A 13,497-nucleotide genomic window follows, 5' to 3' on the forward strand; every position below is an offset into this window, starting at 1 on the left:
CTTTATATATATCAACAATTGAATCTAAAAATCAAAATAAATGAATAAGAAATATAATGAACAAAATAAACTGGCGAATAAAATAGAATCAGAGGCATGGAAATAGAACAGACTGATGATTCTAGAGGGAAGGGGGTGAGGGGGCAGGGAGAGATTACACAAAGATCTTATATGCATATATGCATTACCTAATGACACATACAGTAGGAGGGGGAGAGCAGAGGGTGGGGCAGGAACTGGGTGGAGGGGAGCTATGGGGGGAACAAAGAGGAACAACTGTAATAATCTGAACAATAAAGATATAATTTTAAAAAAGAATAAATGAGCTGTAATTCTTCTACTAACTATAATTAACATTTTTGTACATTTCCTTTTAAAATCCCCATACTTTAATAAGCTTTCAATAAACAGATATTTTATCGATATCTGGAAAAAAAAAGATTCACATTTTATAGACTGAGGGAATGGATACACAGAGAATCAGAGTAACTTTTCTAGACTCACACACCTAGTAAAAGACAGACCCTGGATTCAAACACAAGCAGTTTGTCTCCTGGGCTTATGCTCTTAACCCCAACACTACCATGACACACAAAGAAACCAGGCCCAGAGGCTTAGGTACTCACCAAAGTCACCCAGCTAATCAGTGGGATTCAAACCGGTCTAACTCCAAGCTCTCCCCCGCTACTGAGAGGAAAGAATGAAGAGGAGGAGTGGGAGAGATAGGCCGGAGTCTAACCTGGCTAGGCAGTGTAGACTAGGTTTTCACAGCTGGTAGAAGAAGGAATCAAACCAGATATCCCACCAGGCCCTTGTAGCTCTAGATTTCTAAAACTCTATGGGCTGGGAACTGGAAACAGGATGGGGCCAAGTGCCCCTGCTGGGTTGCTGACGGCCAGATGTGAACAGAGGCTTACCTTTGAGGTTGGTCTTCAGAGCTCTGTCATCTATCAGCTCCAGATGCTGCCAAATCCACTTGTGGTAGAAAGGTGAAGCCGCAAGGTCTAATAGCCGCAGGACTTCACAGCTGCCCTGGATGCATCAAGAGACATAAAACCAAAGGCTTAACCCCAAGGGCTCCAGGCAGACCACACTTTGAAAATATGCTATCTGTATTATGTCTCACCCCATTTTGTTTTATTTGCTCAATATAAGTAGTTCTGGGTCCCTTTTTAAAAATGAATATGTTATATACTTATAAAAAATTCAAATAGCTAAATTCAACGTGGCACTGGAAAAAAGTCATTGAGGATACTCGGACACAGTGAAATTGATTTTGGATTATAGATTATATCAATGCTAAATTTGCAGATTTTGATAATTATTCTGTGGTTAATTTCTTAGCAAATAATCATGTAAGTGTAGAGGGGTGAATAAATATGATGGATGATACTTAACTCTCAAGTGATTCAGGAAGAAAAAAACATACATATTAAAGCAAATGTGGCAAATGTTAACAACTGATGAATCTAGGTTAAGGTTCTACAGGTGTTCTTGTACAGTTCTTGAAACTTTTCTATAAATTTAAAATCATTACAAATTAAAAGTTTAAAAAACTACAGGAAGTTGAACAAAGAAATAGAGGAAGATATAAACAAGTGAAAGAAAATACTGTGTTTATGGAGTGGTAGAATCAACATCATTAAAATGTCCATACTACCCAAAGCAATCTATAGATTCAGTGACATCCTCATTAAAATACCAGTGGCATATATCACAGATCTAGAACAAATACTCCAAAAATTTATATGGAACCAAAAAAGACCCTGAATAGCTGCAACAGTCTTGAGAAAGAAGAACAAGGTTGGAGGAATCACAATACCAGATATCAAGTTATATGATAAAGTCACTGTACTCAAAACAGCCTGGTACTGGCACAAGAATAGGCATATAGATCAATGGAATGGAACAGAGACCCCAGAAATCAACCCAAGCCTTTATGCTCAATTAATATTTGACAAAGGAGGCAAGAATATACAATGGAGTAAAGACATCTTTTAAATAAATGATGTTGGGAAAACTGGACAGGTACATGCAAAAAATGAAACTAGTCCACCAACATACACCATACACAAGAATAAACTCAAAATGGATAAAAAACCTAAATGTAAGTCGTGAAACCCATAAAAAATCTTAGAAGAAACCATAGACAGCAAAATCACAGACATCTCTAATAGCAATATATTTACCAATATATCTCCTAGGGCAGTGGTCAGCAAACTCATTAATCAACAGAGCCAAATATCAACAGTACAACAATTAAAATTTCTTTTGAGAGCCAAATTTTTTAAACTTAAACTATATAGGTAGGTACATTGTTATTAACTTAACTAGGGTACTCCTAAGGCTTAGGAAGAGCCACACTCAAGGAGCCAAAGAGCCACATGTGGCTCGCGAACTGCAGTTTGTCGACCATGGTCCTAGGGCAAAGGAAACTAAGGGAAAAATAAGCAAATGGGATTGCATCAAATTAAAACGCTTCTGTACAGCAAAAGAAACTGTCAACAAAGTGAAAAGTGAGCCCACTGCATGGGAGAACATATTTGCCAATTATACATCCGATAAGGGGATAATTTCCAAAATATATAAGGAATTCATACAAATTAACAAAAGGAAGACAAACAATTCAATTAAAAAAAATGGGCAAAGGAACTAAATAGACACTCTCCAAAGCCCAAGTGCCCGTCAGGAGAATGGAATACTACACAGTGGTTAAAAAAAAGAAAAAAAAAAAGAAGAAGGAACTCTTACCATTTGCAGCAGCATGGATGGACCTGGAGAATATTATGCTAAGTGAAATAAGCCAGTCAGAGAAAGATAAGTAACACATGATCTCACTCATAAATGGAATCTGATGAACAAAATAGATCTAGAAATATAGAACCATGAACAGACTGATGAATTTCAGAGGGAAGATGGGGGTGGAGGTGGGAGGGAGAGATTAACTGGGTAACTTACATGCATATATGCATAGCCCATGGACATAGACATAGTGTGGCGAAGGCTTGGGAAGAGTGGGTGCGGGGAGGAGGGGGGTCAATGGGGGGGAAAAACACAAAAGGGACATCTATAATACTTTCAACAATATTTTAAAAAAATGTTCTTAAGCTTATAAACAGAACATAGAGAAAGCTAAAACTATGTTATTCTTAACACCCCAAAATAACAAGTAATAACATTTTGGTGCATATTCTTTCAAACTTTTCTCTATAAGTATAGACAGTTTTTCATAAATGAGTCCATTTATGTAAATAGACTTTCATAACCTTTATAAAAACTCAATGTATAAAAAAATAAATAAAAACAATATATCAAGGACATCTTTTCATGCTAAGCAATATGGTTCTACATTTTTGCTTCTAATGGTTGCATATTATTCTATGAATGCCAGAACTTGCATAAAATTGAAAATAAATATTCAGATGAGCAAAAAGAAGTCAGACACAAAGAGCACATACTATATGAGTCCATTTATATGAAGTTCAAGAACATGTAAAAGTAATCCTGGTGACAAGTAGGAAGGGTGGTTATCATAGAGGGCACCTTGTCTGGGAAAGGGCACAAGAGAGCCTTCTGAGGTGCAGGAAATGTGCTCTGTCTTGACTGGGTTATGCTTACGCAGGTGAATACATGTGTAAAAATTCACCAAGCTGGAAAGTCTAATGTGAGTTCTTTATTGCATATATGTTACACCTCAAGAAATATTTTTGAAGATCATATTTAGCTTGTTTCTAACTTATCTCTCATGATTTTGTTCAGGACATCAAAATCCCCAGCTAAACAAACTTGCCACCTTCCCAAACTCCCCAGCAGTGGGCATGGCAGTGACCCAGTTCTGGCTAATGAGAGTAAGTGAAAGACAGATGGATAAAACAGGAAACCAAGGTTGTCCTCTCCCTTCCCACTGCTTGAAATTCAAGTAGTTTGGTTAGAGGTAGAGTAGCCATATTGTGACCATTAGGATGAAAGCCATAAGCTGTGGATGATGAAAGTAGAAGCTAGCCCAATGATTCTTTATCATCACTGATGTTTCTATCTTTCTCTCCCATCCTCTTGGAAATAAATTTAAAAAAATATATTTTTTAAAGAAAGTAGAAGCAAGAAAGGGTGTGGGTTCTAAAAGACTTCCTAAAACAGCTCTTCTAGCCCTGGATTGCTTAAATCTACACTTTACTCCATGAGAAAAATTATTATTCATTAAGCTGCTGGAAGTGGGTTTCTGTGACTTGCAGTGGTCATCAACTTTAATTGACAATCTTGTCCATACATCTTCTAGAGTGGTCATTAGGCAGGTCACAAATACTTGAGCTCTCCTCTCAAGCACATGGCAGGATTGTACTCTTCCACTCTTTGAATTAGGAATTTGCTTTGGTCAATTTCTGTTAGCAAAATGACTTATGATACTCTGGGTGGGAACTTTAAAAGCCAGTGCTTGATTCTCAACATTTCCTTGCCCCATCCTATTGATCATGATTCAGGCTGGCCTTCAGGGCTCTTCATTATCAGTTCTTCTCCAGTGGTCGGCAAACTGCAGCTCTCGAGCCACATGCGGCTCTTTGGCTCCTTGAGTGTGGCTCTTCCTAAGCCTTAGGAGTACCCTAGTTAAGTTAATAACAATGTACCTACCTATATAGTTTAAGTTTAAAAAATTTGGCTCTCAAAAGAAATTTCAATCGTCGTACTGTTGATATTTGGCTCTGTTGACTAATGAGTTTGCCAACCACTGTATCTAGGCTCTTCCCATCCTTTCTCACGCAGCCATCAGAATTCTCCAAACTTATATAAACACCAGGCACATCCTTACTGCAAGCTTGGCTTCCCACTAGATAGAGTCTCCAGTGGCCTGGGTCCCTGAGTTACTGTAAGGAGCAAGACTAGCTGGCCTGCTATGATCAAGTAATGGGTTGAAGAAATAAATCTTTGTTAGTTAATCCACTGAGATTTGAGTATTGTTTATAATTGCAGCTGAAACTAGTTTACCTAAAAGAATACCCATGTTTCATTATCTCTTTGGGATTAATTCCAAAAGTTATGCATGTTTCAGTACACATCAACAAACAGCCCCCCAGAAATGTTAGATCTGTTTACACCCTCGCTGACAGTATATAACAGAGTCCCTTGTAATACATCTTTTGTTACATTGGCAACTGTGTTTGCACAATCTTTCTAATTTTTCCTAATCTGGTAGGCAAGAAGAATATGTCATTTTAAAATTTCATATCTTTATATAAGGATTTATAAAGATAAATCCCTTTTTTAGTAGGAACTCTAAGAGACACATTACTAAGGGTTAAAGTTCAAGACAGTTTACTGTTAAAGAGGAAGAAGAAGGGATCAAACATTTAATAAGCCCTTTTATATCCCAGGCATTGTGCATGAAGCTTTATTCAATATTCATTCAACAAACATTTATCAACTAGGAACTGCAGGTGCTAAAGAAAAACAGTCCAACAGTTTCTTCTTAGAAAGTCTCTCATGGATAATCACATCTGTATCTGTAAAGAAAACAATTTCACTATGTGTCCCCAAATTATAAACTGTTCAAAATGAGTTGAATATGGGCATTAATTATGTTTGTGATGCCAGCAGGATACAGGTTCTTTACTGGGTCTCAAGGACTCCCAGCCACCAGCTGCTGATTTTGCCCTCTAGTGGCACTATGAGTAAACTACAGGAGTCAGGCAGCCCGGTTTCCTTAGCAGAGGAACACTCAAGGAGCTAACTAGTCAGGAAATACAAATGAGAAAAAAAATAGCAGTCCCTTTAAAGGGGCAAGTGCTCTCGAACTCCAGCCAGAATACAGCCTGGTATTGCCTGATCTTCTGAATATTCAAAAGAAGCCAGAAATTGGAATTTTTATGTCCAATCTCCACCTCAACTATTAAATCAGCTTTTAATAAAACACTGTAAGGGACAAACCAAACTTACCAACTGGCCAGGATGAGTTTATGACATCTTTACTATTTTTCTCAGAATGAAGTTCAAGCACCCCTACATTAGAATCACTTGTGACACTTTTTAAAAATATTTTTTTATTGATTTCAGAGAGGAAGAGAGAGGAAGAGATCGAAATATCAATGATGAGAGAGAATCACTGATTGACTGCCTCCTGCAAGCCCCACACTGGGGATCGAGCCACAACCTGGGCATGTGCCCGGACCGGGAATCGAACCATGACCTCCTGGTTCATAGACTGACACTCAACCACTGAGCCACACAAGCTGGGCACCTGTGACACTTATTCACTTATTCAAAATGCAGTTTTCCAGAGTTAGTGAATCAGAGCTCTGTGGTGAGGCAGGAATCTACATGCCTTTCGAAGAAGCACCTTAGGTGTTCCTTATGCTTACCAAAATTAGAAAACTCCTCCCTTAAATCGCAGGTTCTCTGACTTTAATGTGCATCAGAATCACATGAAGAACTGAATACACAGATTACTGAGCCCCCTCCAGCCCCCCCACCCCCCCACTCCTCCCAGAGTTTTGGATTTAATAGCTCTTGTGTGGGTCAAATAATTTGCACTTTTAATGAGTTTCCAGATGATTCTGATGCTGCTGGTCCAGCAACAACACTCTGGGAACAACTGGATTAGAGGATGAATGCTAATTGAGTATGTGCTAAACTCTCATCCTTACAGACTTTATCAGGCAAATTGGCCCCATTTTACAGATTAAGAAATGGAGGCCAAAACAGATTAAGAAGTATCCCCCACGTTCTGCTGGTCAGGATGTAATCATCCTTCTGATTAAAGGAAGTCTTGAACTTACATCCCTCACTACTTAATCCCTGAATCTTTTTAGGAAAAACAAATTTTAGGTACGATGAAGCAGATATCAGGGAGGAGAAGGAATTGCAAATGATTCAAGTTGGCCTTCAGGGCTCTCCACTACCAGCTCTTCTCGGCTTTCTCCCATCTCTTCTCACATGACCATCAGGATTCTCCAAACTTATATAAACCCCAAGCACATCCCTACTGCAAGCTTGGCTTCCTACTATTCCACTCAGCTGGCACGGACCTCATCCTTATCCCACCCTTGATTGAGTCAGATCCTGTGCATCCAATCCCCTTTCATGTGTAGAAGCTGGAAGCCAAACACTGCATTTCCTAAGCTCCCTTGCAGCAAAGGCTCTGGAAGTGATTTGGATTCCACCAATCCGATGCACTTGGGTAGACTTGGTTTTGGAACTGCCAGATACCTACATTGTTAGCGGAGGCAGTGGCTTCTTGAACGTGGCAGGAGCAGCAGCACCTGTGGCAATCCAGATCTGGACTCTGATCTGGAATTGTTTGGGAGTCATTGTCAGTCTAGGTCTGTTTCTTCAGGCCTCCCCACCACCCAGTCAATCTGTTAGCCATTTAATACCCTCTGATAAATTCCTTTCTGCTTATGTTAGTTACACTTGACTCTGTTCTCTAGGACTTAACTCAGAATAATAACACAAACACATCCAGGGTACTGCTAAGTTTAACAACTAGTTCTCTAGGAAAATGTACACAAATCTATAAATTTTACTGTTATAAAGGGTGTGTTAAACAAAATCCTATGTAATAAAAGCCCAGTGACCAAACAGCTGAACAGCTGAACGACCAGAACTACCAGTCAACCAGTCCCTATGACACGTACTGACCACCAGGGGGCAGACACTCAATGCAGGAGCTGCCCCCTGGTGGTCAGTGTGCTCCCACAGTGGGAGCACTGCTCAGCTGACCAGGTTAAGCACACTCCCACAGTGGGAGCAGCCACTCAGAGGGCGGGTCCACTAACAATGTAGATATCTAGCAATTCCAAAGCCAAGTCTACCCAAGTGCATCGGATTGGTGGAATCCAAATCACATCCAGAGCCTTTGCTGCAAGGGAGCTTAGGAAATGCAGTGTTTGGCTTCCAGCTTCTACACATGAAAGGGGACTGGATGTACAGGATCTGACTCAATCAAGGGTGGGGATAAGGATGAGGTCCGTGCCAGCTGAGTGGAATAGTATTGGAGAATCGATGGTCATGTGAGAAGAGATGGGAGAAAGCCGAGAAGAGCTGGTAGTGGAGAGCCCTGAAGGCCAACTTGAATCATTTGCAATTCCTTCTCCTCCCTGATATCTGCTTGGCTGACCAGGATGAGTGGTGCTTCCACAGCAGGCCAATCCCTGCAGGCCATGCCCCCCACCAGTGCACAAATCCTGTACACCGGGCCTCTAGTTTATAAATAACAAAATATACTATACTCATTAAATATTCCATTTTGACAATCAATTCTCACAGGATGCTTTTGTTGACTTTGGCTGAACTCTTGTGTCCATGGCCAATTGGTCATAATTCAACCATGATTTGACAAATGAATTTATATCTGAATCCACTCTTTTCCCAATAAATTTAGTATTATTAAATCTGATTTATAATCTACTGGTAAACTATTTCTCACTCTCATATAAATCATATTCATTAAATTGAAACCTCTTTTAGCTTTATCACTATGTGTATCAGAACCTCACTGCTCATTGATGATATGACTAATATCTATGATGGATCAGACCATGATTTTTAAATACTAGAAGAATATTTTCTCAATTTTCTTCTCTTCACAGTGTAATAAGTACAGATCCTTCCCTCTATTAAATATAACCTACATTATAAACATTTTCTCTAGAGCTTTCTTAAGACAATCAGCAAAGCCATAAATCAAGATCTGACTTAGACTGTCTGCCAATTTCCATTGTGTAAATACTCCCACAGTGGCCAATTTTAAGCTATCAATATGAGTGAAGTCACTGAGTGTGGAGTTGAGAAGAAATGTGCACAACTGTATAGTATTTCCACCATACAGATGCAATAGACATATCCTCAAGAGCCTAGATAATACTACAATGCAGTAACATCATTAGAAAATGATGTGTTCAGCTTTTTTTTATAAGCATTAATGTTTTTAAAGATATTTCATTGATTTTTTACAGAGAGGAAAAGAGAGCGATGAGAGTTAGAAACTTCTATGAGAGAGAAACATGGATCAGCTGCCTCCTGCACACACCCTACTGGGGTTGTGCCTGCAACCAAGGTATATGCCCTTGACCAGAATCGAATCTGGGTCCCTTCAGTCTGCAGGCCGACACTCTATCTACTGAGCCAAACTGGATAGGGCTGTGTTCAGCTTTTTAAAAATATATATTTTTATTAATTTCAGAAAGGAAGGGAGAAGGAGAGAGATCAAGCCCACAACCCAGGCATGTGCCCTGACCGGGAATCGAACTATGATCTTCTGGTTCGTAGTTCGACACTCAACCACTGAGCAACACTGGCCTGGCTGCTCAGCATTTATTACTCTTGTTTTCAATATAATGTATTTAATTATAGGTTTATATAATTTTTAAATAATTATAGTGTTTACCAACTCACAGAATTCCTGAAAATTTAATCAGCTCTCAAAGTCACTATGAGCCAGCTCCAGCATACAACCAATGTTGCCCCTTCCTTTTGTCTAATGGTCCAATATATTCAGACTCATCTCCCACCTCACCTCGTCCAGGGAAACCTTCCTTAGAGCCTCCAGACTTTAGAGAGCTCTATCTCCTGAATCCTTACAACTCACAGATTTTGCACTAATCACTTTGTAGTTGGTATTGACACCTTTGTCTGTGCTCAGAATCTAGTAAAGAAGATATATAAGGAGAGAGAACCAGTCTTTTCCATCTTTGTATCCCTCTCAAGCCTGGACCAATGTGTCATGCATGACCTTGGCAAAAACTTGACAGAATGTCTATGGTGGCTTAACATGTAGATAATAGATATGTGGGAAATACTGAAAGTTTTTAGAACTCTGGCTCTGCCACTTGCTAGTTGGGTGGCCTTTCTTAAGGTGTCTTTATTATCCTTGTCTGTAAACTTAGGATAATAATATCTTCCTTATAGAGCTTGGGTGAATATTTATGATGAAATGGTAGTGTGTGCATGGTATTCATCAAAACCCTGAAATAACAAAAGATTGAGACAAATTAATATCCAGCCCTAGCTGCGTTGGCTCAGTGGGTAAAGACTGAAGGGTCCTGGTTCAATTCCAGTCAAGGGCACATGCCTGGGTTGCAGGCTTGATCCCCAGTAGGGGGTGTGCAGGAGGCAGCTGATCAATGATTTTCTCTCATCATTGATGTTTCTATCTCTCTCTCCCCCTCCCTTTATCTCTGAAATCAATAAATATATATTTTAAAAAATTTATATATATATCAATAGGAATCTGGCTAAGTAAATTGAAGTACAACCATTCAGTAAAATATTACACAGGTGGAAAAAAGAATGAATGAGCTCTGTATGTACTAGTATGTAACGATCTACAGAAATATTCTTAATGAAACAACAAAGTGCAGAACAGTCTATGTCATTTGATGCCATTTATGGAAAAAAGGAAAAAAACCATATACACAAGCAGAGAATATGTGCAGTACAGACACATAAGAAACTGGGTGGTGGGGGGAAAAGGTGAAAGGGAAAATTACCATTCTATTGAACCTTTTGAATTTTTGAACCATGTGAATATATTATCTATTCCTGAATACACATGAAAAAATTAATGAGCTAGTAGAACCCCTGGTGCAAGAACAAAGAGCCTCAAAAAATTGGTGGCTCTTAAGATGATAATAATGATTAACTACAGAAAGGTCAACTCACATTCCAAATCCTAGCTCCTGAAAAGAGGAGCTTTGGAGTCAGACCTGGGATGAACTGTGCCTCTGCCCTGCAGCAACTGTGTGACTTTGGACAAACCACCTACCCTTCCTGTGCCTCTGTAAAAGGGGACTGACAATACCACTCTCCTTTGTGCTGCTATGAGGTTAAAATGAAACAAAGTGTGTTGAGCACACAGCCTGGTACACAGTAAGAACTCAATATATGTTAGATTTTCTTTTCATTATCAACCAATAGAGAAGTTGGAAAAGACATAAAGCAATATGCAAAAGACAAAATGTAGACAGTAAACAAACATGATTAATCTTACTAGTAATTAGAAAAAAATATTGAGGCAACAATTGCCAACTGCAAGTGCTGCAGAACAGCACTCAGGACCCTTCTGTCTGGCCATAGGATCCTATATTAGGCACGTTCTTCCCAGCTTTACACTCCCAATCTTGACTTCTTACCTTGCAGACAAACATGACAGAGGATGATTCAATAATGTCTTTTGAGACCAGCTGCCCAAATGAGTACTTCTCCACCTTCCCCAGGGTTACCAGTTTCCAGAGCTTCTCATCAGACCACGACTGTAACAGCTCCAAATGCCTGAGGGGGAAAAACATGTTAGAATGCATTGCCCTCCATCACAGAAGGTGCACAGTTCTTAACAATTTTCAGAAAGGCAACATGTTCTCCTGCTCTTGCAAATGCCTGAGTTGGAAGATTACACACAGCCTCCAATCACCTAGCCTGTAGCCAAACTCCTACCACATATTGCCTTGGCTCCCTCTGCCTTCTTCTCCAGGCCCTTCATCCAGCCACTTCCCACTGCTACTCCTCAAACACACCTGTATAATCCACCAACTATGATTCTCTCACTTCTGTTCTTCCCTCCAGGAGACTTTCTCCAGCTCCTTGACCATAACCTTGTGGCTCACTAAGCTATTCCCATTCCAAGGAACACTGTGAGAAGGCCTCACTGTAGCTCACCAGCTATTCTGCCCCTCAAGTCCAGCAGTCTTGGCCCTACTTTGGTTTGGGCTGCTCATTCCTACCCATCTCCTATAGCCTATTGGCTTCAAACACTCAGCCCTGGGGAAGAGTCTGCATTCACCTCTTTTGTTCCCTGTAGTTGAAGGCCCACTGAAGTGACTTCCCCTCCACCTGACCTCATACACCGCATGCATGTGTTTGCCTTCCCTCAGATGAGGCCCCAAGGGATTATTAGCTATGGTAGTAGATTCTCTCAGCTCCAACAGATTATGAACTCAGAACTCGGTGACTTAGGCCTCAGTGGGGGCACTGAGTTCCATTCAGAGCACCCAAAGGGGAATGGAGTCAGTGCCATGTCCAGATGAGAAGGGTCTAGCGGTTCTCAACCTGTGGGTCGCAACCCCTGAAAATACATCCTGCATATCAGGTATTTACATTACGATTCATAACAGTAGCAACATTACAGTTATGAAGTAGCAACGAAAATAATTTTATGGTTGGGGGTCACCACAACGTGAGGAACTGTATTAAAGGGTCGCGGCATTAGGAAGGTTGAGAACCACTGGAGAGGCACTGGAAGGAAAGCTGAGCCACCCCAGAAGAAGCACCTACTATGTGCCAAACACTAGATCACACACTTCCCATGATTATCTCATTCAATCCTTATAATGACCTTGGAAGAGAGGAATCATTATCTCCATTTCATAGAGCAGGAGACTAACACTTGGAGAAATGACCTATCGAGGGTCACATGGTTGATAAGCGTAAGAGCTGAGACTGGAAGGAAACCAGCGTCATTTTCCCACTCTATGAACAAATGAACTGCTCCTCCCTTGGGGACTAAATTCCCCCTTGTCAGGCTCCAGATCCTTTGTGAAGCGCTCTCTCGGCTCTAGTTCACAGGGACGCTCTGTTTATCATGATTCTCTATCGCCTGCAACCTACGACATGTATTTTCAGTGCCAGTGCCTATGCTTCATTTGACCTTTACTCTTTCCTAAGGATAACTGAATGAGCATCTGCATGTGTGTGGCACTATGACAACACAGGGATTACAATAGTAAAAGGTACAGATAGGGCCTTGCCACCAGGGCAAATAAATTGCAAAGAAAGCATTGTGTAATCAAGAATTATAGTTTTAACATAGTGTAATAAAAGCATTGAGGGGCACCCTCTCTATTCTGGGTGGAGGGTAGATGGGGTTGGTTAGTGAGGTGGGGTGGTGAGGCCCAGAGACTTCTGAATCAGATATTCTGGGACATCCCCATCCTGAGCCTTATTTCCCTCACCCATAAGTTGGGGGGAATAAGAGAAATGTCCTCATAGGACTGAATGTGAAATTAGATAAGGCAGGTAGTCCAGAGGACTTAACGGCCTTCCCGGCCCAGCAAACACTCAATACACGTTAGCCATTCTAGTATTACTGTTCCACAAAGAAGGGATATTTGAGCTGAGACCTGAAGGTAGAGTAGGAGTTTGATAGAGAACTTGGGTAGGAGGTGGGTACTGAAGAACATTTCAGGCAGAGAGAAAAGCACCTAGATTTTCCCACTGGGCCTGGGACAAAGTTAGGTACCTAACAAACACCCGGGGGGGGGCGGGGGGGAAGATGCTGGCTGATGATAGAGTTACCTAAAAAACTCAAACCGATCCTGGGCATCCTTTTTAACTTCATGGTCCAGGTTATTAGCAAGGAAATCATCTTGGTCGACAACCAAGAACTCTGTTTCTTCCATACAGACCACAGTGGCCCTCCTTACTGAAGAACTCAGAAGGCCCATTTCCTGTTGGGTAGACAGGGGCAAAGGCAATTAAGAGGCTACCTCTCATTTCCTGCTTGCAGCCTTGCAC

General features: G+C 40.6%; 1 protein-coding gene across 2 annotated transcripts in view; it reads right to left on the minus strand.

Moving 5' to 3' along the window:
- Positions 1 to 13,497, minus strand: part of CNBD2 (cyclic nucleotide binding domain containing 2) — a 58,913-nt gene that overhangs the window by 26,290 nt on the left and 19,126 nt on the right. For both annotated transcript variants that reach the window (XM_015564459.1, XM_015564458.1), the window contains exons 6-8: positions 13,279 to 13,430; positions 11,121 to 11,259; positions 918 to 1,032 (exon numbers count right to left, since the gene is read on the minus strand). In XM_015564459.1, coding sequence (XP_015419945.1) covers positions 918 to 1,032; positions 11,121 to 11,259; positions 13,279 to 13,430 — 406 coding nt within the window. The remainder of the gene's footprint in view (positions 1 to 917; positions 1,033 to 11,120; positions 11,260 to 13,278; positions 13,431 to 13,497) is intronic.

The sequence above is a fragment of the Myotis davidii genome, unplaced genomic scaffold (assembly GCF_000327345.1).
Source record: "Myotis davidii unplaced genomic scaffold, ASM32734v1 scaffold38, whole genome shotgun sequence".
Taxonomy (NCBI): domain Eukaryota; kingdom Metazoa; phylum Chordata; class Mammalia; order Chiroptera; family Vespertilionidae; genus Myotis; species Myotis davidii.